This window comes from Xenopus tropicalis, chromosome 1 (assembly GCF_000004195.4).
Source record: "Xenopus tropicalis strain Nigerian chromosome 1, UCB_Xtro_10.0, whole genome shotgun sequence".
Taxonomy (NCBI): domain Eukaryota; kingdom Metazoa; phylum Chordata; class Amphibia; order Anura; family Pipidae; genus Xenopus; species Xenopus tropicalis.
In genome coordinates this window covers 40,442,549-40,456,979 of record NC_030677.2, presented here as the reverse complement: position 1 = coordinate 40,456,979, position 14,431 = coordinate 40,442,549, and the positions used below count along the sequence as shown (strand labels likewise).

General features: G+C 39.0%; 1 protein-coding gene across 2 annotated transcripts in view; it reads left to right on the top strand.

The window, feature by feature from the left end:
• Positions 1-13,791, top strand: part of nmu (neuromedin U) — a 33,087-nt gene extending 19,296 nt beyond the window's left edge. The window contains exons 3-10 of one of the 2 annotated variants that reach the window (XM_031895406.1): positions 1,183-1,221; positions 1,331-1,390; positions 2,406-2,435; positions 2,537-2,587; positions 6,543-6,617; positions 10,900-10,947; positions 12,389-12,427; positions 13,435-13,791. In XM_031895406.1, the coding sequence (XP_031751266.1) occupies positions 1,183-1,221; positions 1,331-1,390; positions 2,406-2,435; positions 2,537-2,587; positions 6,543-6,617; positions 10,900-10,947; positions 12,389-12,424 (339 nt within the window). In that variant the 3' untranslated portion in view covers positions 12,425-12,427; positions 13,435-13,791. The remainder of the gene's footprint in view (positions 1-1,182; positions 1,222-1,330; positions 1,391-2,405; positions 2,436-2,536; positions 2,588-6,542; positions 6,618-10,899; positions 10,948-12,388; positions 12,428-13,434) is intronic. The other variant, XM_004911468.3, reaches the window with a different exon arrangement.
• Positions 13,792-14,431: the final 640 nt, after the last annotated feature.

The following is a 14,431-nucleotide window of genomic DNA, read 5'->3' as shown; positions in this document are numbered from 1 at the left end:
ACTAGCTTTTGGAGCACTCGCCCAGCACCTGATCTGGGAAATAGCACTTATATTGTAGTGTCACCCACTGTGACCTACAGCACTTATATTTACCTATTTGTGTCTGTAAGTTACCCTCCCATATAGATTGTAAGCTCTACAGGGCAGGGACCTCCATCCTCTTGTGTCTTTGACTCTTAACCTATTGCAACTGTTACTTTATCTTGTATTTATTTGTATTTATTGTTATACTTTGTATTTATCTATTATCTTATTAACCCCCTGTTTGTATTAATGTATTCTACTGTACAGCGCTGCGTACATAAGTAGCGCTTTATAAATAAAAATATACATACATACATACATACATACAAGAAATGAAAGGAAGAATGTATTTTGCTGCTATTGATAACTGCATAGATGTAAGTTTGCACCGGAATATTTAATTCCAGAAGAGGTAGCAGTCCTGTTAATAAAACAGCTCCTGGCCTTTTAAGGGAGTAATGTAATCACAGGAACGAAGTTTTTTCCAAGTCTATCCAAGTCATGGCAAACTTTCAGCAACTAGCCTCTACTAGTCTTCTCTGTAGGAGCATATATCTGATTAGTTGTGAGTTACTAGACCTAAAGCAGACTTTGTGCCTGTTATTACTGCACCCATTTTCTGTAATATGCAATGTAGTAACTGGTTCATTTAGCTGACTTTTAGATCAGGACATGGCTATCATAATTTGGGGAAAATGTTTAAAATAATAAAACTTGATATGGAGCTGGGGGATACCCTCAATATACTAAGGGCAGGTTTATTAAATTGTAAGTTGAGCTTAATACATAAAAACTCACTCCCCGTTCTATTCATTCCTATTCATTGTCATGATAAATCTGCCTCTAAAAATCAGATTTATGGATTATTATATTTTTTAACAAAAGGTAATGATGCTTACCACCTGTTAAGAACTGACCAATCGATTTTCATTTATAAGCATCTTTTCTACACCTCCTCATATGAAGGATCGTGATAAAGAAGCATACCAAATTGAGGTTTTATGAATAGATAGTGCTATAGGTGTTTTATAGGTCAGTACATTTCAGCCTGCTGGGAATCCACTGGGTGTTTCTACCTCTTGGTTTCAGATCAAAAAGATTTTGACATGTGCAATGCTCTTTTTAAAGATATTATGTAATTTTCCCTCTTTTCAACAGCTTGGCAATGATTGTTCTACAATCCTGTCAGATTCACTGGTGAGTATGTACAATGATTTGTTTTCTGCCTTTCCTTCTTGATTTTTTTCTACTTGATTTAAATGGAATAAATTCAGTACTGAGCCTGCTTTCACTGTGTTCATTGCAGGGACCCAGCACATTAGAAGAGCTGTGTTTCATGATTATGGGCATTCTGCAGAAGTCTCAGGTAAAGCAAGGTTTCATTCGTAAGTGACTTATTCTTGGCATTTGTCTTCTGTTCTCCATTAACATCTGTACTTCATCCTGTACTAGGCCCCGAAGAGTAGACCATAAAAGGGAGGGGATTATTAAATGTAGGTGGGATTGGGATATGTTGGATCAGTGCTACAGGTGTACAATAGATATACATTTTATACATTATATACATCTTGTCATAAGACAACAAGATTTTGGTTGGTTGGAGCAATTCAAGAAGCATTTTGGACAGTTGGCTGCATAGGTTTAAATCGATTCTGGTGCTTTACCTTTAAACCATTTCAAACCATGACACATACTACGAGACGTGCTGAACAGAGCATACAGCACCTTCTACCTTTGTCATGGGCATAAATCTGACTTGATAAGGAGATTAATGGTTTCTATAGCTGCCCGATAAACAATTATCCCCAGAGATATGCACTGACATAATAAGGTATCTAAAAGTAGTTAGAGGACCAGCACTCCCTGTGAATATGATTATATTTTCTTTATTAACACATTGCACAGAGGAAGTCAAATGTTTCAGTACTCATTAGGACCTTTATTCTTGATAAAGGTCCTAATGAGGACCTAACAAAGGATGCACTGCCAGAGATGCCCTTTTGGCAGGTGAAATAAATGAATAGTAAAAATAGTAATGTTTAGTACATGAATGAATAGTTCATGAATTGTAGCATGAAACTCTATTCATTGACTGATCTATAACAGAACCCTCGGTGCTGGCACGATACAAACTTATAGTATATACTACATGCTGGTTTGTTGGTATGGGCTACTATAACTTGAGCATACTTTACACCTATTATTTTATTCCTCACCCCCCAAAGAAAAATTGGCACCTCAAGTGATGGAGCTTTGGACATTAACTTGGTAAAAAAAATGTCCCTACCATATAACTCTGACATGCAGCTGCTGTGTCGTAAATACTGATGCACAAGTTCTATGAGGGTTAATAAAATATTTTTTGACTGTATTCTTTGCAGGGTTCAGATGAAAAAGAGGAGAGCAAAAGGGTAAGTAGTGTACTGTACAGAACACATACATTGTCAAGATAGCCCTTATCCATGGACTGGTTCAGTAGTAAAATAGAATTTTAATTTTTTTCCCTGCGCAGTTCTTATTTCATTATTCTAAGAGTCATGAATCAGGCAACTCAGACATCACGGTAAGTTGCACAACCTCTGAGGGAACCACACTGAAATAGTCACACTAGCACTCTACTGGGGTTAGTCCTGTCCGCTCTACTAAGTATTAGTGTATATATGTCTTCACATTTTGGCCAAAAGGAATATACTAAAGCAAAATGCTTTTCAACATAAGGCTATATTGTGGTGACTTATACTAGTTTTAACTTTACAAACAAATACATTGAAAAGCCTTTTTGGGATAAGATATTCGAATAGTATGGTATAATATACAAGGAAACATAATCAGAAGTTACACTTGTATTAAAAAGGACTGAAGAAGTTTCCCAGTAGACCATTAGTAACAATTTTTAGTTTCACCCACTGGAAAATGCAGGAATCATCACGAAATAAACTTGGTTCAACTATTTAATGTGCTCTAAAATGAGCACATAAACTAGATTGGATGGCAGGGTGCAAAAAAAAATTGTGCCTGCTTTTTGCACTTTTGCACCCATACTTCCATTTCATAAATAACCCCTTACAGAATTACAGAATTCTTACAGAATTGACATGGATTTGTTTAAAATTGACATCTATAAACTCCACATCTTATAACTGATAACATGGAATACAGTGTAGTGCCCAACTTTATTATGTTTTCTCCCACAAACCACTGTTCCTCCCAAGAATTCCAGCTTACAACTAGACACAAGCTATGCATCAAAACCCATGCAAAATGTGCATCCTACTGTAAATTGTATGCATCAAGTATGGGTGTCAATGTTGGTGACACGCAGGCATGCCATGGTCATACCCATATACACCTTTTATTTTTCAGTATTCTGCTGCACCAAAGTAACTTGTAGGAGTAAAGCGTTATTTGAACCCTGAACTGAATGGATGCTCTTTGGATCCTATTATGTTACACCTTGACACCACGTGCTAATTATCATGGGCCAAATTATTTTAGTTATTGTCCCAAGACAGCTTGATTTTGTCCAGACAAGTTTATCAGTCACACACAATAAATCTTCTCTACCATGGGCGACTAAAGGCTTTTAAAAAAGGCTTTCACACTAGAAATAATGCAAAGCTCCTGTGGGAAACCATATCCGTCACTTCAATTTTGGTAGTAGCCCAAGGTTACATTGCGACTTTGCAAAGCTGAAGGGACGTGTTTTCCCACCAGCGATTTACATTATTACTGGGGGAAAAACAGTTCAAGAAGATTAATCGCCCATGGTAGAGGGGATTTAACTTGGGCAACAAATCTCCATGTGTATCATCACCCTAAGTGGCAGATTTATCAAAATGTTAGAGTAGCGTTTACCACAGAACATTCACACTCACCCACTATCTATTGATCCCCATGGGATTTTTAGAAGTGTATTTATCAAATGGTGAACTCTAACTTTTACCCATTAATAAATACACTTCTAAAAATCCCATGGGATTTTCGGAGCATATTTTGGTGCAGAAACAAGCAATTATCCATTTTGGCAACAAAATCTGCTCCATGTTCCTGCACCAGGGCCAACACAGTGAGAAGGCTGAGTAGAGTAAGGGCTGTGGATAAATGCCGGCCGTGAATCAATCCCCTGTGGCAGTAGCCTAAAGTGAGACTGGTGTTATAATTAGGGTAATGGCATAATGATTACTTGTTTAGTCATGTCTTTATAGCTTGGTGACATCAAGAAAACCACCCCAAATTGCTTCTGAAGTTCATATTGAAACCCTGGGAGGGGGCTTATGGGTCCGCCTGTTTGGCTAATTTAAACAAAGCCTTTAATAATTTTGTTCTAACTATGTGATAACCCAGAAACCTTTCAGATAACAAACTTTGGTGTTGCATGTTTGTGTCCCTTATTCTAGTCTCCAGAAACACACTGCAGTATGTTGCTTATGCAGATACTGTTGAGAGGGCAACAGGAACATGCGTTGCAATCAGATTAGTTATACACAGTGGGCACTTGGATTTCTGTATTTTATACTGATACTTTGGATTCATAAACAAATATTGCTGTTAAAAAAAATTATAGTATGAAAATATAGATGAAAAATCCATTTTACATATATTCTGGTAACTGACCCAGATTCAGTATTTCTCCAGGTTGTCTGGTTTATTAATAAAGGGGTGGTTCACCTTTCAGTTAACCAGTTCTTAGCAAATTCTCAATTGGTCTCAATTTTTTATCATTTTTAAATTAAAAAGGTTTGTGGCTACATTTCATTGTTGCTGTTAATTTTTATTTCTTAACTTTCTATTCAGACCATATTCATATTCCAGTTTCTCATTCAAACCACTGCCTAGTTGCTAGCAACCATATAGCTGCTAAAATTTACCCTGGAGGGTTGCTGCATATAAAGCTAAATAATTAAAAAAACACAATAATTAAAAATGGAGACCACTTACAAATTGTTTTAGAACTACATACTAAAAGTAATTTGAAGGTGAACAACCAGCTTAACCAATTTTTTAAACATTTTTTTGATCACTGGGGAGAAGCAACCCATCATGATCTCCTGTTCCACGATCATTGCTCTTTAGGTTACCTATTGTTTTAATCAGAGGTGGGCCAAGCCGGCCGGGCGCCCTAGGCAACCCGGTAGGCCACCTCGCCCAACCACCCTCCCCATGCTTTGGCACGCATACGCAGTCCAGGGGGGCGGCTTGCAATGCGATGGGTCATTGCCCCCACCGCTAATTACAAGCGGCGGGGCCAATGGCAAAGAAGGAGGACTAGCGGTAGGCAGGAGAGGCTCCTGCCTGGCGCTCCATAATCATTGTGCCCTAGGCAGCTGCCTCTTCTGCCTACCCCTAGTTCCGGCCCTGGTTTTAATACAGCAAATTTGAAAGCAGCTTTCTAACTTACATAAAACTTATGTTTAATCTAAGTCGCCTCTTCATTTCCAAAAGCCTGTGTGAAGTTCTCAGCTTCTAATTTTTGTGGAGGCATCTATGTTATTGCTTGGTGGTCATTATGTGTGTATGTAGCAGGCAACTGTCTTTATATATGTCTTTATAGCTGGCCATATCAGCAAGCTGTAAATATAGGATCAGGGTATGTGCGAGTGCTTGCATGTCAGCTTGTGTGTCACCTAAAGGCTTAATTACTTCAGCAAAGGAGATTATGAGTATTGTCCACGTACAGAATGGTCTCCCCTATGTATAGTAATTAATAAAGCAGATATCAGTATTACTATAGAATAAAAATAATTAGCCCTAAGTGATAATGCTGCAAATAATTATGGAAAAATCAATGGTGTCTACTTTGTAACCACAGTAGGGGAGAGAGCACTGAATAAATACATTCTCCCCTCATCTTTATTATGCTGGGATAAAGAAATGCACATAAAAGTGTATAATAAACCTTGGCAAATACTGATTTTTCTTTCAACTCCCCATTAATTATATATAGCTGTTATATACTAACTCTGCTACCCCAAAAAACTTTTTAATTGAAGATTTTTGTACATCTCTTTATTCAAGGTTTTCCAATTTGTTCTAAACAAAATTGGCACCATCAAATCAGAGAAAATATATTTTACAGATCTTACAAATTTGATGCAGCAAAGAATGTATAGCATAACCAAAGTATTAAACAAACATACACAGAAAAAGTTCAGCTTTGAAAATTGTAGCAATAATGGTTGGGCTCTGGTTGGGCTAATGTAGGGTAAAATCTTGAAGGGGGTTAGGGCTCTGGCACACGGGGAGATTAGTCGCCCACGACAAAACTCCCTGTTCGCGGGCGACTAATCTCCCCGTGTGCCAGAGCCCTTAGAGGTGTTCAAAACGTCACCCATGGCTCCCAAGTTTCTTTATGTTGTTTAACAAACAAACCGCCCCTATAAAGACATTGTACCTGTTTAATCACATGTAAGGCTGTTTTTGTTTGGCATATCCCGTCTATGTAACAGTACAAACGACTGTGTGCTCCTCAGAGCCAGGAGTTCATTGTTGATCATGTGTCTGTCTTCATGTCCTCTCAGTCGTCTGTCCTGCATCCTTTGCTGCAACTTGTTCCTCAGCTTCATGACAGAAGGATGAAGAGGTTCAAAGCTGAAGTACGTAACTATGATTTACACATTGTCCTTGGCTTGTTTCAGCTGTTAATTACTGCAAATGTTCACTGCATGATCATTGTATGGCCACCTAGAACTTTGGGAATAAGACTTTTTTTTTTTTTTTTTTAGAAATACATATATTTAAACTGCTTATAAATCAGGCACTATTGGTCCACATGCAACACCTGCCTTCCCCTCAGCAGTCACAGGGCTTGCTTCTTCATGTTATCTGTCTCACGTGTGTGTTATTTATACATCAACACTACTAAATACTAAGTGCAGAGGGCACTAATTATTCTTAGTTGGACATTTTATGTCTTCTGCATTAATGACAATGGAAAAGGCATATGTTAGAATACTAAACATTTCTTTTGGAAAAAGTGAAGTAATGCAAAAAATGATTTGAATATTTGTAATGAAGGAACATACACAGTGTATCCCTATGGATCACTTAGATGTAGTGGTTTAACCCTCAGCAAAAGTGAGCATAGCAAAAAGGTGGTCATCCTGCATCAGCAAGGTCTCGCCCAGGTAGAAATTTTACAGGTGTTTCCAGATGTGCTGTCCAGGATAAACTCAAACAACCATCTATGTGTAACCCTTTCTAGGCACAGTACCTTAAAATAGGATCAAACCATTATCGGCCTGGTACTTTTTCCTGCTGGCAATCTTGCAAACCTGGAGAGATTAGGAAACTGGAATCTTACAGTGCAATGCCTCCACCCAATTGGCACCTCAGGGGGTCCCACTAAACAATACAAAGATTTGCAGCAGTATACTTAATATAGAAAGAAAATGCAGTGGGCATCTAAAACATTAAATCCTCCGGCAAGAAGGACAAGAGGGTAACTAGCCAGCAGAAGTATTATCTGACTGGCTAACTAGCACAGTCCTTTGAATACAATATTCCCACAGTTTGACTGGATGGGATAAATACATGCAAAGTTCCATGCAATATGCCACCTCGCCCCTGCAACCTACCTCAACCCCCCCCCGCCCAGGCATGCGCTTGCATACATGCGCAATGCCGCCATGGTGAGGGGGTCATTGTCCCTGCCATGCAATGACAAGCAGTGGGGGCAATAACACGGAAGCATAGACTAGAGGTAGGCAGGAGAGGCACCTGCCTGACGCACCGTCATTGTTGCACCCTAGGCTGGTGTCTCTTCTGCCAACTCCTAGTTCCAGCCCTGTTTTGTGGTTGTGTTTTAAAAACCATGAAATCTGCATGTGTGTCAATTCAGAGTTGGTTTTTGCAAATGTATGTGGACCAGCACCTTCTTTAATAAAATAGCTCATTCTAATGCTTCTCAGAAACCTCCATATATGTGTGTGTGTGCGCGCATCACTTTGTATGTATAAGGATTATTATTTTTGCTGTTTGTTTTTTATTTGTCATTTATTGTGTGGACCACATCTTGTTATAGTCAGCCTGTCCTTCATGCACCCAAGAGCAAATGGATCTGATTGAACAGAGGGGATGGTGCTGGGGGGCTTCAGGCCCTTTCTGGGCCCTCTCCTCTTTTCCCCCCACCCCCGCTGATAGGCAATTATGCCTCTGCTTCCAGCTCCAGATTTGTCATTGGGGCGCCCCCCGCAAGCATGCATTTGCGAATCCAACCCCCACGAGCATGCATGCGCATTCGTGCATACATTTAAACTTTCATACAGAGCAGTGGGGAGAGGTCCCCATTGCTCCATATGTGAGCAAAGTTTCATTGCGGCTTGGGCGGCATGCCACCACTAAATTTGTGCCGCCCTAGGCCGGGGCCTCGCCACAAATCCGGGCCTGACTGCAGCACCAGCTGCATTCAGGAGCACTGTATTCATGAGGGGTGTGTGGGGAAAGTCACTAAGGGGTACCCTCTACCACCCCACAGCACAGAATAAAGCACGGTTGGACTGGGCCATCCCCCATCTGGAACCACCTCTCCAAAATGCAACCTTATTTTAACTTCAGCTTCATATTAAAGGAAGTAAAGTAAGATTATTTTTTGGAGAGACTTAAGCAAATAAATTTGGCAACTGGTCTATTTTTGGACGAAAAGGGGGTGGAAAAGGTACTGCTGGCAAATAACAGTTTAAATATTTTTTTTCAATTGGAATTTTGGTTCTTCTAGTGAAAAGCTAAAAGCTCCACACTAGCAATGTGACCCCCTAAACCCAGACCAGCTGTGCTCATAACACATTGCAGTTTATGTTAATACCATATCTATTTTTTAAGACTTGACTTTGATTTATGCTTTTGATCTTACTATATGTGTGCTTAGCATCTATGTGACATGGTATATTATAATGACATATTTATTTAAGTTGTTGATTATGTCAAGTTAAAAGCTTGTGTTCACAAAATATGTGAGTGATCAGGTCCAAGTCAGATTGCTGAGATTACCTGACAGAGAATCAGGTAAGAGTAAGGAAACAGGGTTGGGCTGAAGGAATATCCCAAGGGAACAGATACAGTTTATTAATATTATTATTATTGACATACAACATATTCTGCTGTACAATAAATGAGCACATACATTTAACATTCAGACTTATATAGAAAGCAAACAATAACTGTTACAAGAGGTTAAGAGGACCCTGTGCAAAAGAGCTTACAATCTAAATGAAGAAGGGGTTGAGACACAAAGTGTGGGATGGGAAGATCAGGAGTTGGCAAGCTCAGAGACATGGCGTTTCATATAGTGCACATTGAAGCTATGCTTAGGTAGATGAGGGTAATCTTCTGAAGAAATATGTTTAAAGTGATGTTTTGAGGGTGGAAAAAGGCAAAAAGTCAGAATTCCAGAGAAGGGGTGCAGCTCTTGCAAAGTGACGAGTTGAGGGGTAGGTCAGTAGAGAAGCTTAATAAGCAGTTTGGTGAGTACCTAGAGATAACTTTAGAGATGTAGGGTGGGACAGAGTTATGAACTGCTTTGAGGGGCATTAGTTGGACTTTTATTCTGAAAGGCAGTGGTATCAAGACTGAAGGGATCAAGATTTCAGAATAGGGGTTACAAGTGCATGTTTTATTGGGGAGAAAAAGATTCCAGTGGAGAGGGAGAGATTAAATAGGTGAGTTAAGGCTTTGATTAGACAGGGATCAGCACTGTGTAGAAGTTAGGAAGGAATGGGACAGAGTGGGCAAGTAGTAAAGTGTGAGGAATCCAAGTGATAAGGTAGTAGAGACTAAAGGTCCCCATACACCTTCAGATCCGCTCGCTTGGCGATGTCGCCAAGTGAGCGGATCTTCTCCCGATATTCCCCACCTACGGGTGGGTGATATCGGGAGAATCCAGTCCTGGGGCCAAACGATCGAATTATAACTACGGGTATAGGCAAAGTCGGTTCGGGGACTGCATCAACGAGCCGGTATTAGCAGGAGGAATCTCATTAATGGCAGCAGTAGTTGTTTGTAGTAGACAGAGGTGGCCAGATTAGGATAGGGAAGGGGTCCCCAACCTTTCTTACTTGTGAGCCCCAGTCAAATGTAAAAAGACTCTGAGAGCAACACCATAAAAGTTCATGGAGGAGCCAAATAAGGGCTAAGATTGGCTATTAGGCAGCCTCTATGCACACTATCAGCTTACAGGGGGCTTTATTTGGTAGTAAATCTTGTTTTTATTCAACCAAAACTTGCCACCAAGTCAGGAATTCAAAAATAACTACCTGGTTTGGGGGCACTGAGAGCAACATCCAAGGGGTTGGTGAGCAACATGTTGCCCCCGAGACACTGGTTGGGGATCACTGGGATAAGGGATGGCTGATAAATTAGAGTGAAGAGAGCCAGAAGAAGAGAGATATGTGTTCAGTGTAGGGAACTGGAGAGTGGGTAGCGGGAGTTAGTGAGAGTTAAAATATAAGCAGAATCTGAAAAATGGCAAAGGGGAGTTAGCTGGAAATGTAACAGAATCTGGAGAATATAAGATCAAGAGTCTTACCATGAAATAAATAGAATATACTGAGCAAGTTTGTTTTAATTCCTTTTTAAACTTTAGTTTCCTTTCAAAGAAAAAATAATATAAATATAAATACTTCTTATGATTTAGAAATATTATAACAAAATATGTAAAACGGAAACTTGGACCCAAAACATGGTGTCCTTCAGTTATATCTTTTGATCTCATTCTGTCCCATTCCAGTGTAAACAACGGAGCCTTTTACATTTATGCAAACAGAGATGCATTGTGACCTTGGCTTCAGGCCCATTGAAATAAACAATTATATGTGAATAAAACTACTGCATTTCACAAAATTTCTACAGATGTTTTCTATAATATTTTTTTATTGTTTACAGGAGGAAGTACAAGGACCAGGACTCAGCAGAGGTTACTTTCTGTTTAGGGTACGGCACCTATTTTCTCCTGTTTGCAAATGAATCACTAGCAGCTGCCAACACAATGTACTTTTGGAAATTACGGAAAAAAATTATAACTATGATACCAACTTGACTACCAAATTCTTAGGCACTTTCATTATGGGACAGATCTATCAATTGTCGAGATAATTGTAATAAATTCTACAATAAGCACTAGTATATTTATAAGGAAACTGGAACTGAAAAGTCACATTTGGACTCCTCCCAATACAGAATTGGGAGGAGTCCAAATGTCAATTGGACTCCTTCCAATACAGAAGGAAGGCTAGGCTTGAACAATCGATCGTGGCATAGTGGATGCTGCTCCTTCCTTCGCCGTATCGCCTTATTTCAAATGACTGGAAGCCAAGTTTTAGCAGGTATTTTCTAATAAAGCATTCAAAATACTAAATGGTTTGCAGGATAGGGCAATTATTGGAGCAGGGTAGAATAGATTTTTTACTTAAAAAATTCTAGTGTTACTTTTCCTTTAAAACACAACAGCAGGTGTAAAAAAATTTTTAATTGACTGTCAGTATCACTTTAAGGGTTTCTCTGTTGTGTGGAGTTCTTTAACAAATTTTGGTTTGAAAGCCGAAGTTCCCCTTTAAGTACCAGCCACAAGAATAACATTAATGGGATGTGGAGGATATTAGCATTTAAAATGCATATGTGACTGCATAATAATCTCTATTTAAATTTATTTCTCAAAGGTGTTCTTACCTCAACTTGCAATCCTAATCTTGTCTAAGCTACAATTGTGGCATGCTAGTTTAATAAGGACAGCTCCTAAAGTTGTAGGTGAATTGTTTTTTGGTTAGAATTTTCAGGATCACAAGCTGCGCCAATGTTCTCATATGGTCTCTTGGCTGAAACGCCCCTGTCACCAGAAACTCCATATGCTAGAAAATGCTAGTGTAGCATTGGTTGCTATGGGTTACTGCACTGGTGCAAATCTGCCCATAGTGTTTCAAAGGAGTTTGTGGTGCAGTTAATATACATTCCACCATGCAGCAATGCATGTAAATTTCAGATTACTGTATATTTCCCTCTGTAAATGCAATAGCAATTACCGTCAGTATTGGTTTTATCCCCCTGTTTAAACCCACAGAGAAGCATGCCATCAATTAGCAGATATGTTGCTGTGTGGTCGAACACATTAAAAACCCCCACCACAAGCAAAAGCATTTAAAAAGCTGTTTGTATACCCTAATAAAGGATAAGTTGCCCTTTATGCAGCATGCATTTATTGTGGTGACAGCCCCTTGGATGTATACATATATATCAGGCTGAAAAAGAGTTCCACCATAATGCTAATAAATGAGGGTAAGAGAGAGTGTATGTTTCTATGTGCTTTAGTTGTTAAAATAAAAGCATGTTTATAAATACGCCCATCAGCAATTAATAAATTTGATCGCTTTCTTTTCAGCCACGTAATGGAAGGAGATCAGCAATTTTCCGTTAACAGGTAAAATATATATATCCGTTACCTCTTGAGTTCTTCTCAAACATTAAAGCAAATTACGGCTTTGCTATGTGTTTTCAATAAATGATAGTACAACAAAATATAACGTAGGGATGCACCAAATTTTTGGATTCGGCTGAACCCCAAATTCTTCGTAAAAGGTTTGGCCATGATCAAAAATTCACGTGACTTTAAGGATTCAGATTCGGTTCAGCCAGGAGTGTGGATTCCGCTGAATCAGAATCCTGCTGAAAGAGGCTGAATCTTGGCTGAATCCCAGACCGAATCCTGGATTCGGTGCATCCCTAATATAACGTTCATAATGATTAAAGATTGAGGGTTTTTTTTTGCCAAACAACACGGAACCAAAACACCAAATCTGCCCCTATTAACTTTAGAGGCAGTCCTCATTTCCAGACAGCTATCAATCGATAGGCACAAATGCTTCACATACAAGTCATTGGCTCTGTGTTTTTGGGCCAATCAAAGAATGTCAATAAAAAGCACCTGAAAGTCCATCTCCCACAGACTCCATTATAAGCAAATAATTTTTATTTTACAACATGTTTTTCTTTTTCTCTGTAATAACAAAACTGTACCTTGTACTTGATCCTTATTAAGATATAATTAATCCTTATTGGAGCCAAAACAATCCTATTAGGTTAAATTACTTTTGAAATAATTTTTTTTAGTAGACGTAAGGTAAACCCCAGGTTTCGAGCATTCTGGATAATGGGTCCCATACCTGTATTATATTAGACTTGCCTAAACCTCCACTGTGAACTGGAAGGATGGCCACTGTCTTCTTGTTCCCACTGTATAGCCCCAAGAGCAGCTGGCTGTCTTTGGGCATTAAAAACACCCCCTATTCTTCTCTATAGCAATTGTCGGAAAGTGCTTTTATCATTTGGAAAGGTTTAGAGTGCATACAATGCATTCGCTGGGTTGATTTTATCCACATTGATTAAATGTTTTGTTTTCTTTCCTCACTTCTCCCTCCTTCTGTTCAGGTTACTGAAGTGACCCAAACAAGCATTCAGCTGACCTCCTGAAATGGAAATACAGTCTCCTTGACACCTGTGTAACTCTTTAACAATCAATCTAGAATGTAAAGCTTACTGTTCCTAAATTATTCATATTATTTTTTGGCTGAGGGTGCCAGAGTTTTCGTCATTTGTTAAATATATTAAAAGCATATTCAAAGATAATGTTTTTTTTTTTTAAGTGTTTCTAATGTTTTTAATTATGGTGTATAATAGGAACATGACTGATGTGCATGAGGCCTTCTCCTACCGTACAAATACTGCTGCACTTGTTTATTTTGAATTGTAAATAAATGCACTCCTCTGAGTGTTGTTTTTAAGATAGATGCCCTCTGCCAGACTGATTCTTTCAAATCATTTGATTTTGTATGAATAACACTAATCAGGACTTCCGGGTACCTAATGTGATTCCTTTTTCCTATCACTATTCAAGTTTAATAAAAGTAGTAACTTTTGACATGGCCAATGCTGCACTCTTCTTCTGCTCCCCAAGTTTCCCTGTTTTGGAACCTAATGTGAAGAAGTAGCAGTGTAAAGACAAGAGTATAGGTTGGATGCGAGTCCTAAAATATCAACATTTTGTAGGTTAGGGTTGTACGGGTGATGTGTGGGTTGAGTTTTTCCTGGTCTGTATATCACTATTGCACTAGCCCACTTCCGCTTCTTGGATCTTTGCTGTGGCCCTAAGCAAGAGAGTAAAAAGTTGGCTTTTTAATTGTAAGTTTGGCTTTTCTCTCTCCTGTGTATGCGCAACTGGACTGGGCCTTAGACAGGATCCAGGAAGAAGCAATAGCAGTGTGGGCACCCCTACAGCTTTCATTGTACAGAAGCACCAACACAAGCTCTCGGGTAAGCAGTTTTAATGGGGTGCACTTAACATTTTGGCACCCCATTCATTGATTATACTTTGTACCTGCCTTCTACTTTAAAGGCTTCTTTTTTAAGTTTAGGGATCCTGTTAGAA